Below are 26,758 nucleotides of genomic sequence, written 5' to 3' on the forward strand. Positions count from 1 at the left end.
TGGGCAGACAACACTGCCTGCCTTTCTCCCGTACCATTCAGAACCTCAACAGAACAAGTGAACTTATAACCACATCTAGACCTTATAACCTATTCCTTATACTGCACTGATATTGAGATGTCCCTCTTCTTTACCTATTACTTGTTAATGGTGTTCTTCAGTTCTTCCTTTATAGAACCATACGATTTTCCAGCCCATTGGACATTGTTAATTGTTCCACATCATTGAATTATTGTTAGTGACATTACTTTAATGAAGTTACTTATTTTTTCTTTAATGAATACCCAAACCATATTTATTTTAAAATAATTTACTTTTTTATAACTGTTTGAATTATTCTTCTCATTATGATTGTGATGATTTTGATGATGATGATGATGATGATTATTATTATTATTATATACAAAAGTTAAAAACAATTATTAAGTAATAAGTAGCTTATCCAGTGTTGGAAGAAGTATTAGTTATTTGCTAAATATATTAGCAAACAACAATGCATTAGCATAATTATAAACATTTGGGACATATTTCAATAATCAAATCATTTTTAAATTACAAAAAGTTAACAACCTACAAGAAATGTATACTTTTTTATGAATCGATGTATGCATTACATCTCAGAATTCCTTACTTTCACTGATGTGCCCTTAAACAAGACACTTACCCCAATTTGTCAAGTCTAGATGCATAGTGGACAACAGATTTAACAGACAAACGTTTGCCTCAAGCTGCAATATCCCCCTCGAACATTTATGACTGAAATCAAAACATATGTTGTACTGTGACTAATGTGTGCTATTTTTTTTTAGAGAACAATAACAGCGTATATTATAAGGACACAACCACGTCACGCCTACATCAATTTACATGAGTGTGACCTGCTGTGACTGATTATATACTGTATACAATTAATTTAAGTAGGCCTACAGACGTACAACAATAATGAAATAAGTTATTCGACAATCCGCTTTCAGCAACAAACAAGACATACAATTAAACAGTGGCTTAAACAGTTTGCATTTATCATGTGTTCTCCTGAGTTAAAACAATACTTAACATTTGAATAAAAAACTTAGCAGCTGTAGTTTAAGTTCAGAATGTATAAATCTATAGGTCATTTAATAGGTTATAGGTCTTTTACCACTTTGTTTTGGTATCTCAAAATGTTAAACATGTGAAGGGAAACCTAATAATATTTACAATTTTTGAATGATAATTCATATCCAAATTCACACTTAGCTTTTATTCTTCTTATTTTCAAAAACAATCAGTTTTTCTTTATTTTCTTCTCTTGTATGTAACTTAGTCTAACCCATATTGCATATTTATGAATCTTGACTTTTTCAATACTCATTCTTTTATTTTTATTTTCTCTTTCACCAAAAGACAAGGCAAATTTGTGATTTGTAACTTTACTATATAAACAAATTAGATGTTTGAGGTCCTGTGCACAATTTTCTCTTTCTATTTCTTCTTTGTTCTATTATATAATTGCTCATCAAAAAAGTTTAGCAGTTAATAGAAGTAGTTATTTAATAGTTAAAATACCGACTTTTTGGGTTTTTTTTATACTGTAGATCAAGGGTGTTCAAACTACGGCCCGGGGGCAAAATGTGGGCCGTTATCCATTCTGAATTGGCCCTCAGCAAGTTCAAGAAGTATCACAGAATATGGCCCCAACCTGAAACTTTTCTTAAATTGTACTTCTTAAATACATACTGTATGTAAACATATATTGCACAGTAGTTTTCATGTTTTAATAAACCCACTTTTCAAATGTTAGTTGATTTTTAAAAAATGAACTTGAACTTGAACTACACTCTTCATATTTCCCCTTATTATAAGCAATCAGAAGCTTCTGTTTTAAGGGATGAGCCAACACTTTTTGTAATTAAATAAATGAAACCCTATGGAGAGCTGTGAAGAATCAAGTATCATTAACTAAATTTGCTTGAGTTACTAACTTATAACTTAACTCATGAGGCCAACTATTTCACCTGGAATGAGTGGCCCAGCCCTTGGTATTTATTTCTGTATGTGGCCCTCAGTGAAAAAAGTTTGTAAACCCCTGCTGTAGATGTTTGAGGTTGAAATCGCATTTCCCCTCAGAGAATTGTAACGTCTGTAAGCGCCTTTTTTTTTATGGAAAAAGGTAGAAATAACATTGCCAACCCTAGTGGCTGAAGCTTTGATTCACTGAATTATCGACTACCATTCCCACAATGACAGTCTATAGAAAGAAATATATGGGAAAACCTGTTTAGGAGACATGGAAAAGAAGCAGTTCTCAAGCTTTGTATTTACCATTAAAAAAAAGACCATCTAAGTTTACTTATGATTTTATTTGAGTTTCACCTCTTTTCTTATTTGTTTTAACTCTCTTCAAGGCTTATTTTCTTTGATGAAACATTGTTATTTTATTTTAATAATCCACACAATATGAATGACATTGAACCATGGCCTCACAAGCCATGTTAAAACTGTGAGTGAAAGTAAAAACTTGGAAGATAATGCTTTGGAAGTACCTACAGTACTAGGCATTTTAAATATGAAGAAAGTCATGATAGTAGTAATTTTAAGAATAGTCATGATTTTTTTTGTGTGTGTTTAGTGTCCCACAATTTCATGGTTTCGATCTAAACGCTGATTGAGTTGGACATTAACAGCAGCTGTTCTTAAAAAGCTCCACATTAGCTAAAGACACAGTGATTTCACTGGTGGATACCAAAAACAGAGCCATGTAGGACTTACAGCAAGAATAGACAACTATGGGGTACAGGGGCCCAAAGTGTCAGGGCTCCCTGGCCTTCATTGTTAGACTTCAACTACAAAAATGATTCTAAGTCCCACAGATACCAACCAGTAAAGGACTCAGAATGACAAGAAAGAAACCTAAAGTGTTCACAAAGACACATAAACAGATGCAAAACAGCTGCAAAAAGACTCACAACAAATATAAAAATGGGCAAATTGTAGAGACACAATATGAATACAGAAACTATTGAGTATCTGTCTTGTTTTCAAGTTAGAGTGGTGGTGGGGCCTTTGCAAGTCTGTCCCCATTATCGACCCATGTTCATCAGGTGGACATACAAATCCTTTCGTGCTGATAAATATGCATCTGTGAGTTTGAGAATAAAAAGCACATTTGACAGGTGCAAATCATTTGTTGAGGTTTTGAGCACATTTACATTGATGTTGTTAATTGTCATTGTTGATATATGTGCAATGTTTCATTTAAATCAAACTTTTAATGGGTACCAAAACGTTGAACTAATAAACGGTTAGCCTACACCTTTTTGGTGAGTTAAGGAGTTTTTTGAAAATCGTACTTAATGTTTTATTCAGTCCTTTTGTAGGGTTCTGGTTAGTTTAAAGGCATGTTCAAAGTTTGCGAAGTTCCAATTAAAAGGTTGCTTTTTTGTGTTATGATTCTGCCACTTTATTTAGTTTTCTCCTGAAAGAAATTGGTGCATTTGTAGATTGTTGTTGAACAAGATATAATATTACTCCTTGACTTAAAACATTCATTTCTCTTGTACCATTGATCTGGTTGGACATTTTGGGGAATTAAAAATTACATCTGCAGCGAACTGTGGACATGTCAGGTGAAACAATGGAAGTGATTGTTCCGACAACACAGTTGGCCAGACTGAGGAAACTTTAGTATCCTGGAGCTCGGCCTAGAAAGCAGCAACAGAAGCTTGAACTTGGTGGGAGTAGACGTTCACCTTTCTTTGCATAGCCTACTCCACGGAGCGCTTAACAATGTGTGGGCTGCTTCACCTCCTGCATGTGCGAGGAAACCAGCTGCCATGGAAACCACCTAAATATTCCTGACCTTCTCCGCTCTGTTAGTAATGGAGGTGTAAACAAAACTAAAAGTCTGTCCGGTCTGGGTTTTACTAATCATCTGTACAATGCAAATAATGTGCGACGAGGCAAGTGGGAGTTCATCACTTCAGGTGTCTCATGGTTTTAATGATGTTTTAATGTCCACTCCAAAATGCAAATGAAACACAGCCGATCTCGTCCACTCCGAAATACTGATGAGACAAAGTAAAAACTTCTCTTCAAAGGGGGATTTCGGAAAAGGCGAGTACATTTGTCTGGAATCTAGAGTCAGGAAAGCTCATGCAAAACAAAAAAGAAAGAAGGATTGCAGTGTTCTTTAAGGTGGAAAAAGTTTACGACATGTTGTGGAAAGAGGGAATTTCGTATTAAACTTATATGTAATAATAAAGTGTAAATGGTAAAATGTACAACTGGGTGTCAGATTTGCTGTTTTAGAGTCTGGAGGACAATGTAGCCTACGCTAAGGCGTACCAAATTCTCCATTAAACGTAAAGGCTACAGAATCCCGCAGGGCAGTGTGTGTAGTCCACTGTTAGTTAATAAAATGATATAAATTATTTTTGAACATGTTGAGCGAAACATAAGAAAATCCCTTTTTGCTGATGATTGTGCAGTAGTAACTATTACGTTTTATAGACCAATCCTCAAACCGGTCAAGGTAGCGAGATTGCTGTAGTTCTATTTCACGAGAAGTTTACTGTTGTCAACGTATTGACAAAGTAAGAACAAGGTGCAGAAAGATTAACAATTTACTGTGGACGTCTGTCCGTGTGAGAATGTGACAGACACTAGAGGACATCTTTATTAAACATTTACTGGGCTCTTATGATAGTAGTCCTAGATTGTGGATGCATTGCGTATGTAAATCACTTTAGTTTACAGACATAAAAATACCTTTAAGTAAAGCAAAATACATAATTATTATAAAATATTTTATATACAAAACTTGGCATGAATACTGGGACTGGAAGACATGTTTTTGAATGCTCTACGCATTCAAAAACATGGAAGAGGGAGCAGGAATCCAAGGGAAGAAAAGGTCACCCATCTAAGAATAGGACACACATGGCTAAATCAAATCAAACACCAGAAACTGTCAAATGAGCACGACGAGAGAAGTTAGTAAATGGCGATGTTAATTGATGGAAAACTAAGCTTTACTTTGGGGAATTTGCGAATGAAGATTGGAGAGAAATAATTCAGTTTGTCAACAAAAAAAACCCCCGAATAGTCAACCGAAATAAAAGAGAACATGTAATCGCAGTTTCTTTTATCATTTTTTTCCCTTCTTTTTTCTAAAAGTCAAGTACCTCACACTCCAGTCCCACATGTGGCGGTAATGCACGTAATTGTTGTTTGCCGACCGCCAATAAACCCCAACGAGGAAGAAGGTTTACGTAACTACGCACCGTAAACGGACGTTACGCCGTGGTCAGAGAGGTTATAGTTGAAAGTTGACGGAGGAGGGCTCGTGCTTGGAAGCTTCGCGGGAAACGTCCCAAAACAAATCGGATCTAGTGGAAACGCAAGCGGCTTCAAACAAAGTTTGAACTTATATATGAAACACCAATCCGTCAACCACTCTGATAGTAAAGTCTTCCTCAAACGTGGTACTAATATTATTAAATATTACTGTGAAGCTGAATAAGCTACTTACATTAGCTAGCTATTTAGGTAGCTCCAGGCTAACATAACAGTGCTAATCTGTGAGCACGAGAGGTTACGGGGATCCAGACAGCGCACACGGCAGGGTGAAGGACTTGATAACCGGCGAGAGACATGGCGGAGAGACCCGAAGATCTGAACCTGCCCAACGCGGTGATCACCCGCATCATCAAGGAAGCGGTGAGTGGATAAACAAGACATACTCGGAGCGTTAGTGTACAAATACTATTAGTGTAAAAAAAAAAAAAAGTTCATACAAATGCAAAATTACCAGTAAATATCCCGTTTGACAAGTCATCAAATGTTTGACTGAAGTGAAAATAGTATCACTGAAGAGCATAAATAAATAACCATTTACCATTTTAAGTACAAGTATTTAAAAAAAAAAAACTTAAAGTTACTAAATGATATATGTTAATGTTCAGTATAAGTTTTTGTTTCATTAGAGCCAGAATACATATCGCACTATGATCAAATTTGATATGTTTTCCAAAGATGTTTGTGAATAATGATGTAAAACTTATATTGCAAAAATGAGTGAATTCTGCAGCCTAGATATGCTCTAACTGACATGTTCCGTTTTAATAAGCCCCGCAGCAAATACTGAAAGTATATGGAAATATGGCCCCAGATGAAACTTGTGCTTTTCATACATTGTACTTCTTAAATATATGTAAAACTATATTACAAAGTATTCAAGTGTTAATAAGCCCAATTTTGAAATGCATACAGTCAATACATTTGATAACATTTTTCTAACAAATCTCAGTCCTATAAAAGCCCAATAACTTATTTGCATAATAAGCTTAAAGTATACCCTTCATATTTTCCCCCGATGTAGGCTCTTTTTTCTTTCTTTAAGGATATACAATTATCAAGAATAATTGACCTATGTTTGATTGATTTAGCTAACTTCTAACTTTAAGAGGCAATATACCTCAACTCTAGTGATTGGCCCAGACCTTTGCATTTTTTTCTGTATGTGGCCATCAGTGAAAAATGTGTGGACACCCCTGCTCTAACTCCACACCGTTTGTTTTCCCCACAGCTCCCAGATGGGGTTAATGTGTCGAAAGAAGCTCGGAGAGCCATATCCCAAGCTGCCAGTGTGTTTGTGCTGTATGCAACGTCCTGGTAAGTATAAACAAACTCACTGAAAACAATTTTTGTTTGATTTCACAACAAACAGTTCAAGAAAAAAGAATGGAGCTGACTTATAATAACTTTCCGGTACCATTATTAGGTTTAACACCTTGAAGATTATTTGTGACATTTTTTTATTTGACCTCGAAGTCAATAAAAATGTTTTTCTGTTTTTTGTTCCAGTGCAAACAACTTTGCCATGAAAGCCAAAAGGAAAACTCTGAACGCAGGAGACGTTTTATCTGCGATGGAGGAAATGGAGTTTGAACGATTCCTGGAACCTCTCAGAGAAGCTCTAGAAGGTCAGTGTGTCAGTTTTAAAGGGAAAATATAATGTTAATTTTCAGGCTCATCCTCACTGTCAGTCACTTTCCAACAATATAGACTTCCAGAATGTTTGCGTAATACACCAATGTTTTTTTTATTTTTCTAGTGTACAAGAAGGGCCAGAAAGGAAAGAAAGAGGTGTCTGAGCAAAAACGTAAAGACAAAGAGAAGAAGACCGACTCTGAGAATGATAAGAGCAGGGAAGAGGAAGATGAGGAGGAGGAGCGCATGGACGAGGAACCTGAAGCTGAGAATGAGGCAGAGGAGGAGGATGTGGAGAACTAATGACACAAACAAAAATGCACTCTCGGCGTGTTGCGCTCAAGTGATTCAGTCATCATTGAGCAAAACTGAATCAATTCATCCAGGTTCAGTGAGCCATGAATGGGTGGAGGTTCAATTATAAAAAGGGCAGCTGCTGTTTTCAGCACAATGAAACTACAACTACGTCACACACTTCCTGATATTTCGTCCTTTTTTTCTATTTACTTGTTGTGTATATATCTGTCACATTTTTGATACAAATAGTGTTCTTTACAGTAAAGGACATACAGTAAGAAGTGTCCGTTGACAGAAAGTTAAATTCAAAGTGACTGATTCTGGCTCATTGGACTTAAATGCATTGGTTTATGAGCTTTTCAATCAATATCCTATGGTGGCTGATGAGCAAACATGTTACAACGGCCTACAAACACTTCCATTAGGAGAAACGCGCTGTTCCTTCAAAAACGATGCAAAAAATAAAATAAATATTCCAGAACACATGCAAATGAAAAAACATCTTAACCAACTTGACGACACATAGGCAGCATTTATAAAACCTTCACCAACTTGAGAAAACATGTGCAGCGTATACTAAAACTGCAAAAAACAAACACTGGAAACGCCGCAAGAAGCTCAAACAAAACGGAAATGGGGGACATTGAAAACTAAGTGATGTACACTTGGGGATTATAAAGTTATCCAACTGTCTGACACTTGAAGCTTTTTTTCATTCGAAGCATTTTGTTTTGCTGTGTTTCTTTGTAAATGATGTGCATGTTTCGTCAAATTTCCTAATGGAAGTGTTTCAGGATGTGTATTATTTGCCCGTGAGCTTCCGTTATATATCACGGAGAACATAGAATGTAGTTTGATACATGTCCAGTTATGATCATAGAAATGTTTCGATAGTGGCAGCATTACTGTGATACTCTCAAAGATGAAAATGTTAACAAACTGCCTATTATTTATTCCAAAATAATTAAAATAAAAATACATTCAAATAGGACATTTCTTGATAAAAAAAACCCTGACCTGAAATTTGACTACTAGCTTTTGGTACGAAATCAGTTTTGTATTTTACCATAACAAGGTGCTTGTACTGAAACTCTCAGACAAAATACCAAGAGCTTAATGTACTAAAAGACTTTGTTGAATTGTTGTGATGGACTACATGACCTCAGTATAAAAAGCTGCACCTCTGTTTTTGTTCAATTTTTGAACCATTTATATTTTTTTAGAATTGTAAATGACTGGATGAAATTTTCAATAAATCTTTTGTATTTAAAGCATGCATTGTTCATTGACTCATGACCTGAATCACCCTTTTACCCTTGATGTGTTTGTTTAATTGTATACGTCAGAGTGATTATTTACAAAATAGGTCGGTTTAAGTGATGACATTTTGATGACAAATCTGACATTTTGAAGTCAAATGTTTAATTATTTTTAAATTAATGGAATCCTTTGTCATGTTGCAGGGGACAACTTTGGAAGGCCCTTTAATGATTTAAAAGCAGAAAAGAAATCCTGTCTCCAGCTAGAGCATTTAGTCTGAACTGACTTTAAAAATGTTAAATCTGGAGTTCAAACACTACTGTACCAGACCCCTGTAGCCTGCTGCAGGCCTTACACACCTGAATGAGTTATGTTGCATTATGGGTAATGTCTTCCCCAGACCTGAGAGAACATAAATGTCAGTCTAGCCTTTTTATTTTTTTATCTAGAGGCCATTCTTTTTTTATGATACAACTGGCAGTAGTGCAAAAAAGTATGTTGATGAGTCAAATGTACACTAGGCAATACACTGTACAAATGACACAGTTGAGCACTCTTTCCACAATACCTAACAAACACACTGAACTTCAGCAGACTGGCCCACTAAAAAGTTACTTCATTGGAAGTAATATTTGACTATCTGAACAATTCCAACTAGTTTGTATAGAGCTGATAAAAATGTCCCGAGCAGTGTATAAAATTGCCATGGTTGTTAAAGTTAAGTTCTAAGGCTAAAGTTTAGGCTCTGTAATATTGCAGCACTACAAGTGATTTGATTCAGTAATGGATATATATTGTACTGGGGAGGATGCATCTTAAGCATTGAGACTGTAAAAAGATGCAACACAAAGAGTTCAGTTTGTGAAAAACTTTTATTGGTGTCACTCTTTACTCAGATGGACACTCGATTTTGCCTGCGTTGATATCATCGATGACATCATGGGGAGGACGTCCATCAATGGTGCAGCCGACAGACTGAGCGGTACCCAGGATCTCTTTGATGGTTCCTGGAGAGATATACAATACAAATTGTCAACAGCTATAATAAAACCATTAAATTACAGTCATTTAATTTACAGCTATGAACTGTTCACTATATCTTGAAATAACTGATCAAAGCTGCAGGTGTATTTGTTCCAGACTTTTCGGCACAAAGTTGTCCATGGTTTTCGGGCATCCCTGTTTCCTAAAGCTGGGTCAATCTTAGCCTCCACTGGATTATACTCAGTCACTCTGACAGACAGGCATAGTGGCGGGAGGCTGACAACACTACTAGTAATGTTGGTTCAGACAGGAATTTCATCTGTTAGAAGTACAATTAAAGATTTTTCTTACCAGAGAGTTCTCTGGCAATGGAGCGAGCCCTCATGGTGCGAGCGACGGTCACAATTTCATCAAAGGTTACAGATCCAGTGTGCTTGACTGTAAATGAGAATGAGAAGATGAGAAATTAGTCAATGAACTTTAAATCAATATTTGTTCATCTTAATATGTTTCCAAAGGTCACTTACTGTTCTTGACCTTCTTCCTGTCACGGGGAGGCTCCTTCAGAGCCTTGATGATCAGCGCAGATGCAGAGGGAACAACCTCGACCTTACGAAAGCGATAAGAGAACAGTCATGACTACTGCAATTTGTCAACCTGCCTCAGCATTATTGGTGTTCATGTAAACATACCGCTGCCTGTCTGTTCTGGATGGTCAGCTTCACAGTGATCCTCAGACCCTTCCAGTCACCTGTTGCCTTGGCAATGTCATCACCAACTTTCTTGGGAGACTGGTGGGGGAAAGACAACGTGGTTAAAATAAGATTACAGCTGATGCAAAAAAAACAGCTTCACACACCAGATTGCTAAAATGCATAACTAATAAATAAAGCTTCAAGAAAAATGTATGTTCTGGATTACAGCGGTGCCGTCCTAAATTTATGTTCCAGACTTTTCGGCACAAAGTTGTCCATGGTTTTCGGGCATCCCTGTTTCCTAAAGCTGGGTCAATCTTAGCCTCCACTGGATTATACACAGTCACTCTGACAGACAGGCATAGTGGCGGGAGGCTGATTTGTAGTCGTTTTTTAAAAACTATGTTACAGTACTATTTCACACTCACCAGACCCAGAGGTCCGATCTTGGGGGCCAGGGCTGATGTTGCTCCAACCTCTCCTCCAGTGCATCTCATGTACACTGCAAGACAAAGAGACAATGAGCATATTCTGTGCAGCCGACCGACTGAGCGCTACCCAGGATCTCTTTGATGGTTCCAGGAGGAAGACAATACACAGTGTCAAAAACTTTTCTAAGACAGCTCATAAATATTCACTAAGTCTTGAAATAACTGATCAAATCTGCAGGTATTTGTTCCAGACTTTTCGGCACAAAGTTGTCCATGGTTTTCGGGCATCCCTGTTTCCTAAAGCTGGGTCAATCTCAGCCTCCACTGGATTATACTCAGTCACTCTGACAGCCAGGCATAGTGGCGGGAGGCTGACAACACTACAAGTAATGTTGGTTAAGACAGGAATTTTGCCATGTTATTTTTAATGCTTCAATGTTATCAGATGCGCTATGCTTATTATTAAACGGTTATAATCGGGGCGTGTCTACAAAACCCACTGACAAGTGATTAACGGGTCAGCACCAACACATCACATTTTGCAATCTGAAGTAATAAGGCTAAACACTTAAAATGCATCCCTGTGTTTGGACTCATTATGGGACTGGAAGTGAGCCCCAAACATTGATAAAAGCAAAATAACGCCATTGACACCTCACTTACTGATAGCAAATGCTATACTTTTGAGTCATGCATCATCAAGTCAAATATTACTTACTGATTAATTGAATAAAGGCTCGTTTTCTTTTTTTTTAATCCTACATCATATGTAAACTCCCTAAGCTAAATATTGCACTGCGCATTTGCAAATCCAGTAACTTCACTATTAAGTAAATAACCATAATCGTTATAATATCTTGATGCTTGATAAAGCAAATAAAGGGCAGGACTTCATATATTAAAAGCGAAGTATATACGTTAATGCACATCAGTCATTTGTAAAACCCCTACAAGGTTATTGTTATCAAAAGAACATTAAAATTCAAAAACATTAATTGTTGCAATCCCTCAAAATGGCAGTCAAAACAAATACATTTAACGAGTTAAATAAGGTTACGAGGCTGGGTAAACTAGCTAACGCAGCTAACGTTAGCTACTACTCATCCACGTGGTTCCTATGTAGCCCACACAAGACACTACTCTGCTGGAATCACAAATCACTCACACTGCAAACTGGAAAACATAATTTAAGCATGCGATCATAAAGTAAAAATGATATCCCCATTTCTCGTCGCGTTCCGTGCCCCATCTTTACCGTTTTCTTTAGGCCATTCACAGGCCGGCAGACACGGAGGTAGCCGTCAGAGAACGACTCCATCTTGCTGTGAACAAGACTCTGTTTTTATTACCCAGGTAACACTGAAAACATACCAACTTTAACCTCGTTGGGGTCGAATTTGGGAGGCATGTTGCTGCTGTGTTGGTTGAGTTCAGCGTGGTTGGTGAGGGTGTCGGATGAACCCGGGCTCGGGACGACCGATTACTGTTGCACCTTCACGGCTAAAGGGGAGAAAGAAAGACAGATCTGAGGCCGCGGAGGGGTTTTTATAGCACCACAAGTATCGCGAGATATTTGGCTTCAGTTCACATGACGTACATACAATGAATGAGATGGTTGTGGCAGGCTTTGGATTTTATATATAACTACATTGGTGGAGAAATCACTCAGAAAACTTGCTTTAGTAAAAGAACCGATACCACAGTGTATAAACAAGTATGAGTACTGCATTGAAAATGTTACTCAAGTACAGAAGTAATAGCATCAAAATATACTTATAGTACCAAAAGTAAAAGTAGTCATTGGTCCATTTCAGAATAATATATGATATGTTTTGATTATAATTATTAATGCATTAAAATGTTATCAAAGCTGGTAAAGGTGCAGCTAGTTTGAATGACTTTGTATACTGCAGGGTGAATTGTGTATTTACTCCAGATGTAACTGAAGTCTGATTTAAGTGTTGATTATATTTCACATCACTAATCCAAATTTGTAAGGTAACTAAAGGTATTACTTACTTGGTGTGGAATAAAAGTACCATATTTACCTCCGGATTGTAGTGGAGTAGAAGTACAAAGTAGCAAAAGTTGAAATAGTTAAGTAAGTACAAGTACCTCAAAATAATAAAGTAAAACAAAGTAATACCTACAGTACGAGTAAATTTACTTAGTTACCCCTGCAGGTATGCTTTGTGTCCTAGCACCCCAGAATCCACCCTATATCTAAAATAAAGAAATGTTAATTCTGTTTCCAATTTGTTTAGTTTTTCCCCCTAAAAAATAACAAAAACAAATGATAAAGATATGGTTAAAGTACCGGATCGATAAGCAGTATCATACCAGTAGTACTGTTAAAACCTTAACGATACCCATCCCTACACACAGGTCATTAATAGGTATAGGCTATGTGTGGAATAGGAATAGAATAGTGATGTGATTATTTGCAACCTGACGTAAAAATAGATAAAAAGGTAAGCCTACTAATTTTAATCATGAATAATTATTTCACAGTGGCTCAGGGTCATGAATAAATCCTACCAATGTAGGTTGGAACTGGGATAGGAGGGGCTCGAAAATATTTCCAAATAACCAAGTGGGGCCTGACTGAAAAAAGTTTGGGAACCACTGGACTACATACAGGGTTTTCGAGAAGGTCATGTTCAAGAAAATTACACACAGCTCAACTTTAAATTTATGAGTAAACTCACTTTGTTCCATTAAGCCCAGTCTTATGATTTTTCTCACTTTTTAGCACATTTTAAAATTGTATATGTTTATGATTCCCCATTAGCTTTCTTCAATTGGTCGCTATTCCTCCACAAAAGCAACAACAATAATGTTGATAGGGATGATAAATAAAAAATGGATATCCAGAATCAACCTACATTTTCACTGTGGGCACACGTTCAGAAGGCTGTTTAGCACCAGAAGCATGAGAGTATTTAATTGAAAACAAACACACATATACGGAAGAGGATTAGGGCCACACGAAAAACAATTTTTGGGGGATGTGGATTTAAAAAAAATATGTTTTGGTTCTGAGAAAAAAGTAAGAATTCTGACTTTTTTTTCACATCCCCCCACATTTTTCCTTGTGGCCCTAATCCTCTTCCGTACACATCAAATCAAAAAGCAAACATTAAGTTAAAAACTTATATAAAAAATAATTGGGCCCCAGAAATAGAGTCCTCGAGGCTCCTAGTTTTGTGGTCGTTTAGTGTCTGTGTGTTGATCCTCCTAAACACTTGGTGGCAGTGTTACAGCAATAAGTGGTTGGTTAGGAGTCACAGAAGAAGTCGCATCCTGTCATGCTTGGCTGAGGCTCTGGATCCTCGGGGTGCTGCTCGCTGTGGAGAGTAGTCTTGGCTGTCTGTTGTTAGTATTCTGCGTGAAAAGGTTTCACCACCTTTGTAGAAGAAAGATTTCAAATCATGGCGTTAAACCTTACCATCAACACGAGCAATCCGCCTCTAGGTGAGTTGCAGCCTGAATAAGTACTTACTTATCGAGTCCTTTGCATGAATTTAGTGACTGCTGGTTAGCTAGTACTGTTACGTGTCACCCGAGACAAACTATATGTATAACTCTACCTCAATGTTTTTTTTATATTACAATAATAATAATATTGACAACTATGTATTATAAAGTAAGACACTGGACCAGTTGCTAGGGCTTGCGTGATTTGGAAGATATGAAGACATAGACAAATTAAAATAATATATTAAAAGTTGTTATTGTTCGAAGTTAGAAATCAGCACAATAACATAGCTAATGTTTGCAACTCGAATATTGAACGATTTTCGAACCAGCTAAGTTGTTTATTTGGCAATAAAGGCTACATCTGTAACATGACCTATATATATATGAATTAAAACTGGTATGACGGTATGTCCATATATAGTTCAAACTGGGTGTGTAGTTAGCTAACAAGCTAACGTTAGAAAGCTTGCTGTCGTGGCAGTGAACCACAGCATGTGGACAGTTCGTTAACATGTCCTTTTTAATGACAGCAGCTACGTTCAATGTTAATATTCCACATTTGAACGTTCACTATGGCATGCATATAACCATGCAAAAAGTCATCATGAGCTTGGAATGCACATGGCCAAATAACACACATTTATTATGAGCAGTTGACACGATGACACAAGCTTAAATGTTAGCGGAGCTGGTGGGTTTAGGTGAATACTGAGTTACATGTCTATAAAAAGTATATAGCGTTAAAACTTATTTCGTATTGTATTCATACTAGAACGTATTCAGTATTTAATACATCCAGAACAATGCTTTCCTACGTTTAGTATGCCATTGCTCTGTACGACAATGAGCTAACCCACTAGCTTTGACAGATAGTAATAGCGCCCCTTGCGTTTATACGGAGTACATCAGGCTGATGCAAGCAGCTGAAACGTGGTGTTTTGTATTTGAAATGCTGTGTTTTTTGCAACCTGATTTCTTTTCGTTTGCTTAATACCAACACTTGTCCTTAGAAGTGTAATACTGGGCAACCTTGGTCAATGGGTTGCCGCTTTTAGAAAACCCATTACCTGTGTTTGTTAGGGAATATGATAAAAAAGTCCATGGCATTACAACAATGTTTATGCAAAGACACTTGTGTCCCGTTGAAAACCACTGTTTTAGGAAGGCAGTGTAGAGGACCAGTTCAACTGGTTCACAAACATTCTGTTAAGATTGCCTGCAGACATACAGGTTGTGATGTTGCGCTCGAGGCACCTTTAATATGAGATGCCAAACCTGTTTAAAGATTCCATAGCACATCCAGGTGCCATTTGACATAATCTTTCTAGATGCAGTTGACTAAAGTTGGCTTATTCTTTTGGGCGACAAAGAAAACACTAAATTGTTTCCTCTCTCCTGCAGGAGCGCTGCTGGCAGCAGAGCATGTGAAGGCCAGTGTGCAGCTATCAGTGGAGGAAGGCAAAGACACCCGGCTTCAAGTCTCTGAGTAGGTGACACCATTGTTTCAAACTGCTGAATGAGCTTAAAGTAATACTTTAAATAAATATTTTTATAACAATTATTCACCACGTGTTACTCTGAGTTTGTGAAGGAAACATTTTCTTGCATGCCATTCTTTATGAATTGAAGTAAATGGGGTTGAACAATGACAGAATTATACCAAAACATGTTACCAAACTCTCACATTACACATCTTATGCAGTATAATCAAAGTCTCAATTGTTTTCCAAACGTGCATTTCTTTGCTAAACCTTACCTGTTTTAAAAGCATCTGCATTAACAGCTAGTGCAAGCGTGCTATTTTGCGTTTATGCTAGGGTGATTTAAATGCTAAGCTTTTAGCAATCATGCATGTATGTTATGGAGATTATACTGCACTATACTGCATTTTGATATTTGATAAATTCTTGCTTTTGCTAAACCAATCCCTATTCACATCGTTTTATCAAGAAGGTTTTTGGATTCTTCGTCAGTGGTGAGAGTTAAGAATGAAAGCTACTGCTGCATACATTACTTGGTAAACTGGGGGCCAATGTCCTGGTGCTCAGTCCCTGCTGGAGCAAAATCAGAATCAGAAATCCTTTATCTGTAACTCAGCAGAGATATTTACGGCGTTACAAAAGAGATACAAGGCAGATAAAAGGCAAAATAAAAAATAGTGGACTTGAGTATGAAATACTGAGGCAAGAACACGTTCATTAAAACAAACAAAAAACTGGTTAAATTCTGGCCTGTGGAATCCTTACAAATTCTATCCCATATCATCCCCCTTTCAAATCTGTGTCTCTAAAGATGCTAAATTGGCCCAACAATGATTTTAAAATATTAAAGCTAGCACATTGTGAGTTATTGATTTATAAGAATATACATTTTATGGGTGAAGTGTTCCTTTTTAAATATCTCACTGTAGAAGATTTATATGTTATAGAATATGCAATGTTGTCTTTTTTCATAAATTTCTCCTTCCTTTCCTCAGTGCGATCCAGTTCAATGACAACAACTCTATCAGTCGGTACCTGGCCCGAGTGGCTCCGGCTCTTGGCCTCTACGGAGCCAACATGATGGAGCAGACCGAGGTGTGTGCCCATGTGTGTGTTTGAGATTTTCTATTGTGTTTTTAAGAGTGCTTTCCTCATTTGAGATGATGTCTGGTGTCTGCAGGTAGACCACTGGCTGGAGTTCAGCGCTCGGCATCTGTGTGGTCAGTCTGGTCTGAGCGCGGCGCTGGGGGAATTGGATAAGGCTCTTTCTCTGCGCACCTTCCTGGTTGGACATGCTGTCACTCTGGCTGACCTGTCTGTGTGGGCTGCCCTCAAAGGTCAGTACCATGAAGGATGTACCAGTGCCATAGATTGGTGCAGGGATGGAGTATTTTTGTAGACCAAGCCAGAAGTTAACATTGCAAGAGGTCCCTGGACAAAAAACACATTTTCCATTGGATTATTGCATAAAATAAGCCTTGTCGCCATCACAGGTTTATGATACTTCCACATCTTGTTCAGCAGGATAATCCCCACATATTGGTTCTGCTTTTATCAATTTCGGACCGTAAATGCAATCGGCAGATAGAGTTGGGCTATACATTAACAACCTCTAAGCTAAATGCGGCTAATGTTTGGCGGGATGCAGTTAGGAGTCTCATTTAGACACTATTTAGCAACAGTGTTGTGACAGTTCACAGCTTTTCTGAACTAGTTCAAGTTCAGTTCATACATGCTCAAAGTGAACAGTTCACGTTCAAAGTTCACAATTTTAATTCTGAACTAGTTCAAAGTTCAGTTCATTTCACTTTTTTCGTGAGATATTCAAATAAATATTTTTTTCACACTACGAGCTAGAAATCACTATACGTTCTTTGAAACTGTTCATTGTAGACATTTGCTCATAACACTGCTGTTGTGGGTTTCTTAACAGGTGCTGAAACTTGTAGCAATACAGACAAGATAGACCAGTTCTATACTTAGTGCAATGAAATCTACTAGCATTCAATTAAATAAAGAATATATAATATGAAATATGAATATATTATTTGATATATATGATATTATATATACCTATGTGTGTGTATGAAATGAGCAAAACTCTTGAATGAAGGTAATGAAGGCAAATCTCAAAGGCACAACAAACTTTATTTTTAAGGAAACTGCGTATCTTTATTTGATACAATGATTTTTAAGATGTAACTTTGTGTAAGATGGAACTTAAAGCAACTTTAGGTAGGTAACTTCAACTTTCATGCACATGGTTCATGGGTCAGGAACATGGTTAGGCCTACACTATAGTACGAACTGAAAACTGAACCCCACCCCCCCTGGATACTTCTTTGTTCTTTCTCCCCTCAGGTCAGTCCAAAGAGTTTTTTGTTGGCATTTAACACCAACTGTTTTTCAAAGTTGGCATCTCCCAATCTGTTTCTCCTGGGCCTAAATATCTGGCCACCAGTACTGAACAATCTCTCCACTGGAGCACTTGAGGGAATTGCTGTGTTGTATTTCACAAACAGCTTTTTCAGCTTGGGTAGGACTGTGTACTCATGGAAGTTGTCAGCAGTTGGGGCATCCAAGTACATGTCCACCTCGGACTTGGTGACTGTTGCTGGGCTTCGAGTGAATTTAAAAAAGGAGGAAGCACTGCTTTTCTTCTCTGTTGCAGAGGTTTGCGCTTGTTCAGACTCCACCACAGAGATTGATTGCACTTCTTGCTTCAGCATCACTCTGTACTGCAAGCGCTGAATGTCATCCGACACCCAGTCCAACTTGAACATTGGGAGTAGCACAGCTGCCAGGATGCTCTCTTTTTCTTCAAGCCTGCCATCCAATCTTTTGCAGATTGCCTGAATCATGGTTTGGATGAGAAGACGACATGCCGTCGATTTACTCTGTTCCACAGAGCGCATGCTTTGGAAAACACAGGCCTCGCCAGTGTGTTGTACTGCCTGTCAGTTACATTCTTTGTGTCTGCAGCAACAAGATTTAAGGTGTGGGCCATGCACCTTCTGTGAGGGGGGAGGCAGGGATCCTCTAAGGCTGAGAGGGGTGCTGGCTCAAGCCCATCATCATCATCACCATCATCCAAACGGTCAATTGCCTGGACAGAAGCCTCTTCCACTGTGTCATCAGCAGCTGCAGCCGCAGCTGTAATAGCAACACCCTCTCCAAAACAGTTAAATGCCTTAACAAAATTTGAGGCATTGTCTGTCACTGTGCACACAATTTTGTTCTGAATTTTAAATTCTTTGTACACCTCTGCCAGTACTTTTGCCAGTACATCATATGTGTGTGACCCCCCTGACACGACGGCATGCAAGTGCAGCTGATTTCCTGAGTGATGGATCATGTTTGTCAAGCCAATGAACTGTAATGCCCATGAATCCCTTGTTGACAGCAGACCAGCAATCAGCTGTTGTGCAAACAAAATCAAGCTCGGCAAGTTCACTTTTTAATTTATTGATAACCTCCTGAAATTCTCTATTCAGTAGTCCCTGCACTTGTTTTCTTGAAGGCACATGTCTGGTTGGTTGCAAACCTGTCACTAGTCTGATGAAGGAGGGTTTCTCAACTTTGCTTAGAGGTTGTAAATCTTCCACAATGTAGTCGATTATCAGCTTCTCTTATCTACCGTCTCCTGTGAGACCACGGACCTCTTGAAGGCTGCTGACAGTGTCATTTGCATCTGGGGTTGGCAGGGGGTCTTTTTTCCCTTTCCTCCCTTATGATCCTCGAGGGCTTGCATATATGCATTCACACTGGATGGATGTTTTAATTCAATGTGCCGTTTCAAATTCGAGAAGGACGTTGTCGATGTCCTAACTTGTTTTTGCTGCGCAGGTGGACACATCTTACACAGGAAGGAAAGATTTTTGCCGTCGGGGTCTTGGTTTGCAAGAGTGTAAAATTGTTTTAAATGTTCGTGAGGAGAATCGGAGTCCGTCTCCGTGCCATCACTTCCACTAGCCATCTTGTTTTTTGTTTTTTTTTAAATCGCAGCGCTTTCTCTCACTCTCGTCATTGGTCTCTGTATCTCTCTCTCTCGAGCCTCCAGCCCTCCGCGCTCTCGGCGTTGCTATGCCTAAGCCGCTCTGCTGCAATTCATCATGGGTAACGTTGTGCGGAAGCCAGTACGTTTCAACTATTCAACTCAACTATTCTCAGCCGGACACTACGTTGCCCGCAATGCATTGCGCATACAGTGCCAAAACTATTTCTGCGTTGATACATGATTTAAGCGGCCCCTACAGGAGGGAGGAACTTTCTCTCTTGTTGCGTTTCAAAAGAGAAAACAGATGTCACTCAGTTTTCAATGGAAAACAAATGCCAACGTTCATTTACAGTGATGTCTGCCGTTCATGACACATAATGTGAACTAATTCACGTTCAAGTTCTTTATTGAAAAATGTGTTGCGTTCAGTTCAACGTTCACGAAAAAATGAGCGTGTTCAATGAACGCGTTCTTTTGAACTCGTTCACGCACAACACTGTCTATAAGTTAACTCTACTGCAGCTCACCTTATGTTACCTAATGTTTGGCGGGATGCAGTTAGGAGTCTCATTTAGACACTATTTAGCAACCACCATTTATTATAACACAAGTTTAGGACAAGACAAATGCAAAAAAGAAAATACAAAACATCCAATTGAAGAGCAATTATAAAATGAGCAACTTCTGACATTCACGAGTTGGGGAATAACTGGCATATTTTTTATCGTTGAACACAATGGTAAAATCGCCAGACCCTATTTTTGGCATCTAACCAAAAACCATTGAGTTTGAGATTAGGTAAAATGAGTTTTTTTGTCAGAATTCCTTTATTTGTCCCGCAGCAGGAACATTTACAGTGTTTTAAGACTCATTCCCACACCACTCTATTGTCCCCGTCTGTGTTAGGATGTCTGTTGAAACATGTGGTGGAATGCAGCACTAAAGGTTGTTTCTCTGCAGGTCACGCGGAATGGCCGAGCCATGGCAAAACCTGTTCCCACGTCAACCGCTGGTTCTTTTTCCTGAGCTCGCAGGTTCCCTTCACTGCTGTCGGCAACAAGTACGCCAGCAAGAAGGCTCCAATGACCAAATCCAACGTAAGGGACATTTCAGATATAAAGTGTTGTAATGTTTCTAACATTATGTAAAAAATCAATGTGAAGTAAGACAGGAGGAATCTGAATTAATAGTCACACTGTCTAGATGAAACCACTACTCATTCTCCTCAGATTCTTCAGTTGGTCATTATAATTGTGATTAGTGACAGCTAGTAACTAACCACTACTTTGATTAGATTCATTTGATGATTATTTCCTAGTTTAATTAATGTTATGTCAGAAAATAGTGAAAAAAGTCCATTCCAGTTACTAACTGTTCAAAAATCTAGTATTTCTTATTACAAAACCCAAAGGCGCTATTTGGACTCAGGCCCCAATGCAGGAAATATCCACCTTTTTAAAATAATGCATTTTTCATAAACATAGTAACTATTTCTGCTAATTACACCTCAGCTCAGTTTAACCTTCCCTGAATTTGCTTTGTTGCAAAAAAGATTGAGGTTAAAACAAAGGCAGTTGTGTTGATGTTTTACTGACTGTTTGTGTCTCTGGTCAACAGTCAGATGAGAAGAAGCAAGATGTCGGCAAGTTTGTGGATCTGCCAGGAGCTGAGATGGGCAAGGTGGTGGTTCGATTCCCTCCTGAGGCCAGCGGGTGAGGCTTTATATATCGTCTTAAAGAGGAGTTCAGATTATACATGGTCCTTTAGTACCTTTACTACATTTTTCCGTCGATCCATGACTAGATACCTTCACATCGGCCACGCCAAGGCTGCTCTGCTCAACCAGCACTACCAGGTCACATTTAAAGGCAAACTCATCATGCGCTTCGACGACACCAACCCTGAGAAGGAAAAGGAAGACTTTGAGAAGGTAAAACACTCAAAAATACATGTCAATTTGTTATTTGCCAAAGAAAGGGTGTTGTGTTCTTATTTCCTCACGTCGTTGTTGCTCCTCAGGTGATCCTGGAAGACGTTTCCATGCTCCAGATCCACCCTGACCAGTACACCTACACCAGCGACCATTTTGACACCATTATGCGATTCGCTGAGCAGCTGCTCACTGAGGGAAAGGCCTACATCGACAACACGCCTCCCGAGCAGATGAAGCTGGAGAGGGAGCAGCGGGCTGAATCCAAGAACAGAAATAACAGTACGTCTCGGAAAACATGCTCTGTTTATCTGTCACAGTGAATCGGGAAGCTCAAGTGTACATTTGTGAACTTTTTGAAGCTATAGTGGAACTCTTTTCTCCTCTGCAGCGGTGGAGCAGAACATGAAGATGTGGGCTGAGATGAAAGCCGGGACAGAGAGCGGTCAGACCTGCTGCATGAGGGCCAAGATGGACATGAACTCCAACAATGGCTGCATGAGGGACCCCACCCTGTACCGCTGCAAGAACACCCCTCACCCTCGCACCGGAAGCACCCACAAGTAACTAACCTTAAAGATAGAATATGTGACATTTCCGCTAAGAATGTCTAAAGATCAAGACCTACGTGTTATACATTTTTTGAGTTAGGAATTCAGGTTATTTCTAATATATCCAATAATATGCATATCTCCTTTGCACATGCCTCACCATATTGGTTTTATCAGAATCTGTCATAAATGGACCTTTGATACATTTCCAAGCAATTCTTTACGATACACTTTCTAGATATTTTAAATTGAATATTTTAACCAAATGAGGAACCTCTGGACCTCTGGTCACTGAGAAACAAGCATTTGTGGCAGCCAATCTGGATATTTTAATCATATATTCAAGTATTCATCGTCAAAACTTTCCCTGCTTCCAGAGTCTACCCAACGTACGACTTCGCCTGTCCCATCGTGGACAGTTTGGAGGGTGTGACCCACGCTCTGAGGACCACCGAGTACCATGATCGTGACGAGCAGTTTTACTGGTTCATCGACGCTCTGCGCCTCAGGAAGCCCTACATCTGGGAGTATGCCCGCCTCAACCTCAACAACACGGTGCTCTCCAAGAGGAAGCTCACCTGGTTCGTGGACCAGGGATACGTTGACGGATGGTAGGTCGAGTTGGGTTTATCTCCTGACTGATGCCTAGGAAGGTGGAATGCATGAGGTGTCTGTTTCTTGTAAATAAATATTTGTATCTTATTGCACATCTTACTTTAACCTCTGTGTAAATATATTTCTCTTTTTTTCTGTTTGACATGTTTCATCTTAATTTTATACTAATATCAAGCAGCTGTTACAAGGATAAAAAAGTCCTCCTGACTTCCAGTTCCCCCTGTATTCCTCCTCATTCTCTCTCCATAACTTTATCTTTTCTCTCTCTCAAATCTATGTTATCTTTTGACTTTTCTCATCTCGTCCTCCAGGGATGACCCCCGCTTCCCCACTGTCAGGGGAGTCCTGAGGAGAGGGATGACTGTCGAGGGTCTGAAACAGTTCATTGCAGCACAGGTACATCAGTCATATTTAGAAATGGACAGGAGAAAAGCCTGGGTACCTCTCTAAAAGAAAATAAGGGGTTGATGATTGCAAAATAATGATGTGAGGGATGACATTTTCAACTCTTCTTTTAACCAGAGAAAATACAGGTTTTAGACCCATGACTTAGTCTATTTCTTCTAGACTTATATTGCAGATGCCACAGATTCCTTGTTTGCAATTGTAATGAATTATAGTTTCCATAATATTGTGCTTTTCTTTTCAGGGTGGATCACGGTCAGTGGTGAACATGGAGTGGGACAAGATCTGGGCCTTCAATAAGAAGGTACGTTTTTCCTTTATTGTTGCACATCTAGACCAGATTGTATAGCTGTTTACTTAAACATTCAAACATTTTGAAGGATGCTTCAGTTTAGACACAACTGCAGGCCATTTTAATGTGTGGACATGTGTATAATGTGCCAGTTTTGTATATTAAGGGCTATTTGTTTCTTTGTATGTATGTTAGAGAAAGATGTCATTTAGTGTTGATGAGGTTCACTGCTGGCATGGCTTCTTCCTGCTTTGCTGTTCTCATTCTGTTGAACGCTTTTATTTTGCTAACCAGTTTCGTGCAACATTATACCCCACCATATCACCCCCCTTATAACTCTGACAACCTCAAACACCAGCTGCTTTTTTTCATGCCCCACATTTGATTGACTTCAGTTGTCCTCACCTCCATCTGTCTGGACATCATTGTTGCTTCCTCTGTTTGGTCTTCCTCGCTGGCACTTGCTGCTTCATCCCATCGAGTAGAATGTTTGAAACTAATGCTTAAAAAAATGATCTAAACAAAGGCCGCATACATATCTAATGCTAGGGAACAAACAAATAAGCTTGTCTGAAGTTTGAAGGTCATGCATCACTTCTGATTGGTGGAGTAGTATACAGACTCTTTGGACGCATCAGGGACAAAGTACTTCGAATCAAACAGCTTCTAAAAGTAGTGATGACAGTTGGGGTCAGTTTGACATTTAAGGACCTTTGGCTTGATATGCATGTTCAACTAACACACTCTCCTCTGTTAAGGTTCCAAAGTTCCTTCAAGTCAACTTGGCCATATTCGAATTTGCCGTTACAGCAGCTCATGTTTGAATGCAGTTGCAAACACACGTCACAGTAGTTTGTTTGGGATAGTCCAATATTTAGTTAAATACAAATGTAATGAATTCTGAAATCAGTAAAAATTGTCATTCATTTCTTATACTGCTCAGTATATTTTACAGTGCATACTGTAGCTCTTCTGCCCACAGCCTGCGGTCATTCGCGCTCTTACTCTGCACATGATAAACTAACAATATCAATAAGTTTGAAGCAAATGAATGGAAAATGACGTCCCCCATTATGCGTTTAAACGTCTGTGTCATTTGGCAACTTTTGGAGCCAGTGCTAGCTACTTTCATCGGCAAATGTGAGAGCAACACTCTCACAGCTGTTTATTTGTTAAACTACACTTCTTCTAGCCTCCGCCATTTATGCTGCTGGGGATAGTTACCGCAAAGAAATTACATTGATACTCTTTGTTAACTCTGGATAACTCATGGATGTATCTAAAGAGCTGGACAAAGAGTCGGATGCTGAGCACCGTTCATTCCTGTTTCCTAAGTGTCGCATGACTTTCTGACTGTAGATTCAGAAAGTATCCGGATCATCTAGGGCCTTTTGCCCGCACTTGAGTTTCCTAACCCCCCACCTCCTATAAAAGTGTTCGTATTGGGTCGTTTGTTAATCTCAAATAAAATTAAACTCTGATTTACAGATGTTTCTTTCCCAATGTAAGTCAATGGGAAAAAGTATGTTTGATCAAAACTAACGTCACAGACAAGACGGGGAGTGTAGTACATCCATTTGACCACTACGGAAATTTGCTTCAACGACCAGCGCACTTCCATGAGGCTTGGGATAACTACCAATAGCTACCTCGGAAAACTCATTTTCTTTCCTCTTCCTGTTTGGTAGCGCAATAGTTAAAGCACTTTCTGTTTGCTTTTAATAGAGCCTTAATTTTCCCGGGAGATTGTACCCTGTGGTAGACAGAATTGCAGCATGAAAGTGAGGCTTTAAAAAAAAAATTGTGGCGTCAACTCTGATTCTGTAATTATTTAAGTTGAAGCTAAAAATCGGTGTATTTTGACTTCAAAGAAAGTTTGCTTGCTGCTGCCCCACAACATTGCTAGTAATTAGCCACAAGTGTATTAAGTTAATTTTCTGCCAGAAATATTTAGCAAAACACAAGCTAAAACATCAATGGAGCTACACTGATACTGATTGAATATTTAATGGTTTGTTTACAGACTCTCAGGTTTAAATCAGGTAAATCAGGTTTGAAGTAATTTTCATCAACACACTTCCCCTGAGTTGATGAATATGTGTTCAGATTATTGGTCTCTACAGACGGAGCGACGTAAATCAGTAGTAGTCCTTTTAATCTTCATAACCAACGTCTTCTGCTGGGATCACTGCTTTTACGATATCTTATTATTTGGATGCCATTTCATTTTGGTGTGCAACAGAAAAAGTATGGATATTAAGATCTTTATCCCTATAGTAGTTTTATTTATTTATCTAATTTACATTTAATTTATCCATTTCCTATATTTGGGTTGTGATTCCTTAGTCTGGTGAATAGCGTTGCTTCATAACAGACTAGCATCACAGATGGAGTGTAGCCTGATGTGCTTTAAACACAAGAGTGAAAGCTAAAGTGGCTGGTGGTGGGAATGTAAGAAACAAACAAAAACAGGAAGGTGTAACAAAGTGGTGAGGAGAAATAATGTAAAACGTTCCATTCTATGTAAATGTGTCTACCTCTGTCCTCTCTCTTCCTCCTTCTTGTTCCCTCCTTGTATCCAACATTAAACAGCATCTCACTCTTCTGTTTCCAAGCTGCCAATTAGCTGTCTGAAGGTACTCCTCCTCCTCCCTTCTCCTCCACCTCCTGCTCATTTTCATCCACTCCCTTCCTGCTTCATGTTGAGTTGGTTTATCTGAAAGCTTCACTGTTTTACCAGCCAATCAACAGTTAAAAAGCAAAAGGCAGAATATTTGTTTTGCAGGAAGTCAGAGATATTAGCTTAGCATGTATTGAGCAGGGGAGAAACTATGAAGTCAGTTGAACTGATTGGTGAACTAGTTATTTTGGGTTGGATTCTGTACATCTCTGAGTTGCCCTCCCACGTGAACATGTATGTAGTAGTGTTGCACCAAAATGAGTATAATGGATGCTTACCTTTACACATTGTTGTTTTTTTACCTGGTTGTTTTGTGAATCATTTTCTATTATCCATCCTCACTGATTAAAACTGATGGTGAACAATCTTGAACTGAAAGTAGTGATGTGTGCATGCTTCAGTTTTCAAGACATGAGTGCCAAAAACATCAAGCTTCTGGAGGTCAAATGGAGCGGCCAATTGACTATACCAGATTTCAAACCAGTTGTGGGAATCATTTGGCCTTCCACAGTTTGATTGCGTTGTCTTGATTTAACCAGCCTGACCAAAGCTTCCTGTCCACTGAAAGTGCTAACAATCTATTTAAAAGGGCCTTTTAGGGCTCTTTGGGGTTTCCCTTTCCTGTAGTGTCCTATGCAGGTTTTTGTGCATGTAAATGGTCTGCAAAGGGTAAATTCTTGTGGTCCCT

At 38.7% G+C, this 26,758-nt stretch overlaps 3 protein-coding genes and 3 non-coding genes across 8 annotated transcripts in view; 2 read left to right on the forward strand and 4 right to left on the reverse strand.

Annotated features, from left to right (window-relative positions):
* The first annotated feature begins 5,276 nt into the window (after window positions 1-5,276).
* Window positions 5,277-8,540, forward strand: pole3 (polymerase (DNA directed), epsilon 3 (p17 subunit)). Its single transcript, XM_063882532.1, has 4 exons — window positions 5,277-5,700; window positions 6,569-6,654; window positions 6,847-6,965; window positions 7,097-8,540. Exons 1-4 carry the CDS (start codon window positions 5,635-5,637, stop codon window positions 7,273-7,275), a joined length of 450 nt encoding a protein of 149 aa, XP_063738602.1. The 5' UTR covers window positions 5,277-5,634; the 3' UTR covers window positions 7,276-8,540.
* An 853-nt stretch (window positions 8,541-9,393) lies between these two features.
* Window positions 9,394-12,199, reverse strand: rpl12 (ribosomal protein L12). 2 transcript variants are annotated; one of them, XM_063882164.1, is made up of 6 exons: window positions 12,011-12,199; window positions 10,637-10,710; window positions 10,206-10,304; window positions 10,041-10,122; window positions 9,865-9,951; window positions 9,394-9,536 (listed from the first exon to the last, which is right to left on the reverse strand). In XM_063882164.1, exons 1-6 carry the CDS (start codon window positions 12,045-12,047, stop codon window positions 9,418-9,420), a joined length of 498 nt encoding a protein of 165 aa, XP_063738234.1. In that variant the 5' UTR covers window positions 12,048-12,199; the 3' UTR covers window positions 9,394-9,417. The 2 variants fall into 2 exon arrangements, with proteins under 2 accessions (XP_063738234.1, XP_063738235.1); XM_063882165.1 differs by having other exon boundaries at window positions 11,895-12,136.
* On the reverse strand, window positions 9,659-9,786 carry LOC134863943 (small nucleolar RNA SNORA65). The gene has a single exon (XR_010165758.1). It is a non-coding gene; the product is annotated as a small nucleolar RNA SNORA65 (small nucleolar RNA).
* On the reverse strand, window positions 10,453-10,580 carry LOC134863944 (small nucleolar RNA SNORA65). The gene has a single exon (XR_010165759.1). It is a non-coding gene; the product is annotated as a small nucleolar RNA SNORA65 (small nucleolar RNA).
* Window positions 10,880-11,007, reverse strand: LOC134863942 (small nucleolar RNA SNORA65). Its single transcript, XR_010165757.1, has one exon. It is a non-coding gene; the product is annotated as a small nucleolar RNA SNORA65 (small nucleolar RNA).
* A 1,725-nt stretch (window positions 12,200-13,924) lies between the features above and the next one.
* The window catches only part of eprs1 (glutamyl-prolyl-tRNA synthetase 1), a 29,083-nt gene continuing 16,249 nt past the window's right edge, over window positions 13,925-26,758 (forward strand). For both annotated transcript variants that reach the window (XM_063881689.1, XM_063881690.1), the window contains exons 1-12: window positions 13,925-14,113; window positions 15,521-15,605; window positions 16,596-16,695; window positions 16,781-16,937; window positions 20,558-20,694; window positions 21,215-21,309; window positions 21,401-21,527; window positions 21,617-21,809; window positions 21,919-22,090; window positions 22,456-22,689; window positions 23,005-23,089; window positions 23,343-23,402. In XM_063881689.1, coding sequence (XP_063737759.1) covers window positions 14,071-14,113; window positions 15,521-15,605; window positions 16,596-16,695; window positions 16,781-16,937; window positions 20,558-20,694; window positions 21,215-21,309; window positions 21,401-21,527; window positions 21,617-21,809; window positions 21,919-22,090; window positions 22,456-22,689; window positions 23,005-23,089; window positions 23,343-23,402 — 1,488 coding nt within the window. In that variant the 5' untranslated portion in view covers window positions 13,925-14,070. The remainder of the gene's footprint in view (window positions 14,114-15,520; window positions 15,606-16,595; window positions 16,696-16,780; window positions 16,938-20,557; window positions 20,695-21,214; window positions 21,310-21,400; window positions 21,528-21,616; window positions 21,810-21,918; window positions 22,091-22,455; window positions 22,690-23,004; window positions 23,090-23,342; window positions 23,403-26,758) is intronic.

The sequence above is a fragment of the Eleginops maclovinus genome, chromosome 4, assembly GCF_036324505.1.
Source record: "Eleginops maclovinus isolate JMC-PN-2008 ecotype Puerto Natales chromosome 4, JC_Emac_rtc_rv5, whole genome shotgun sequence".
Taxonomy (NCBI): domain Eukaryota; kingdom Metazoa; phylum Chordata; class Actinopteri; order Perciformes; family Eleginopidae; genus Eleginops; species Eleginops maclovinus.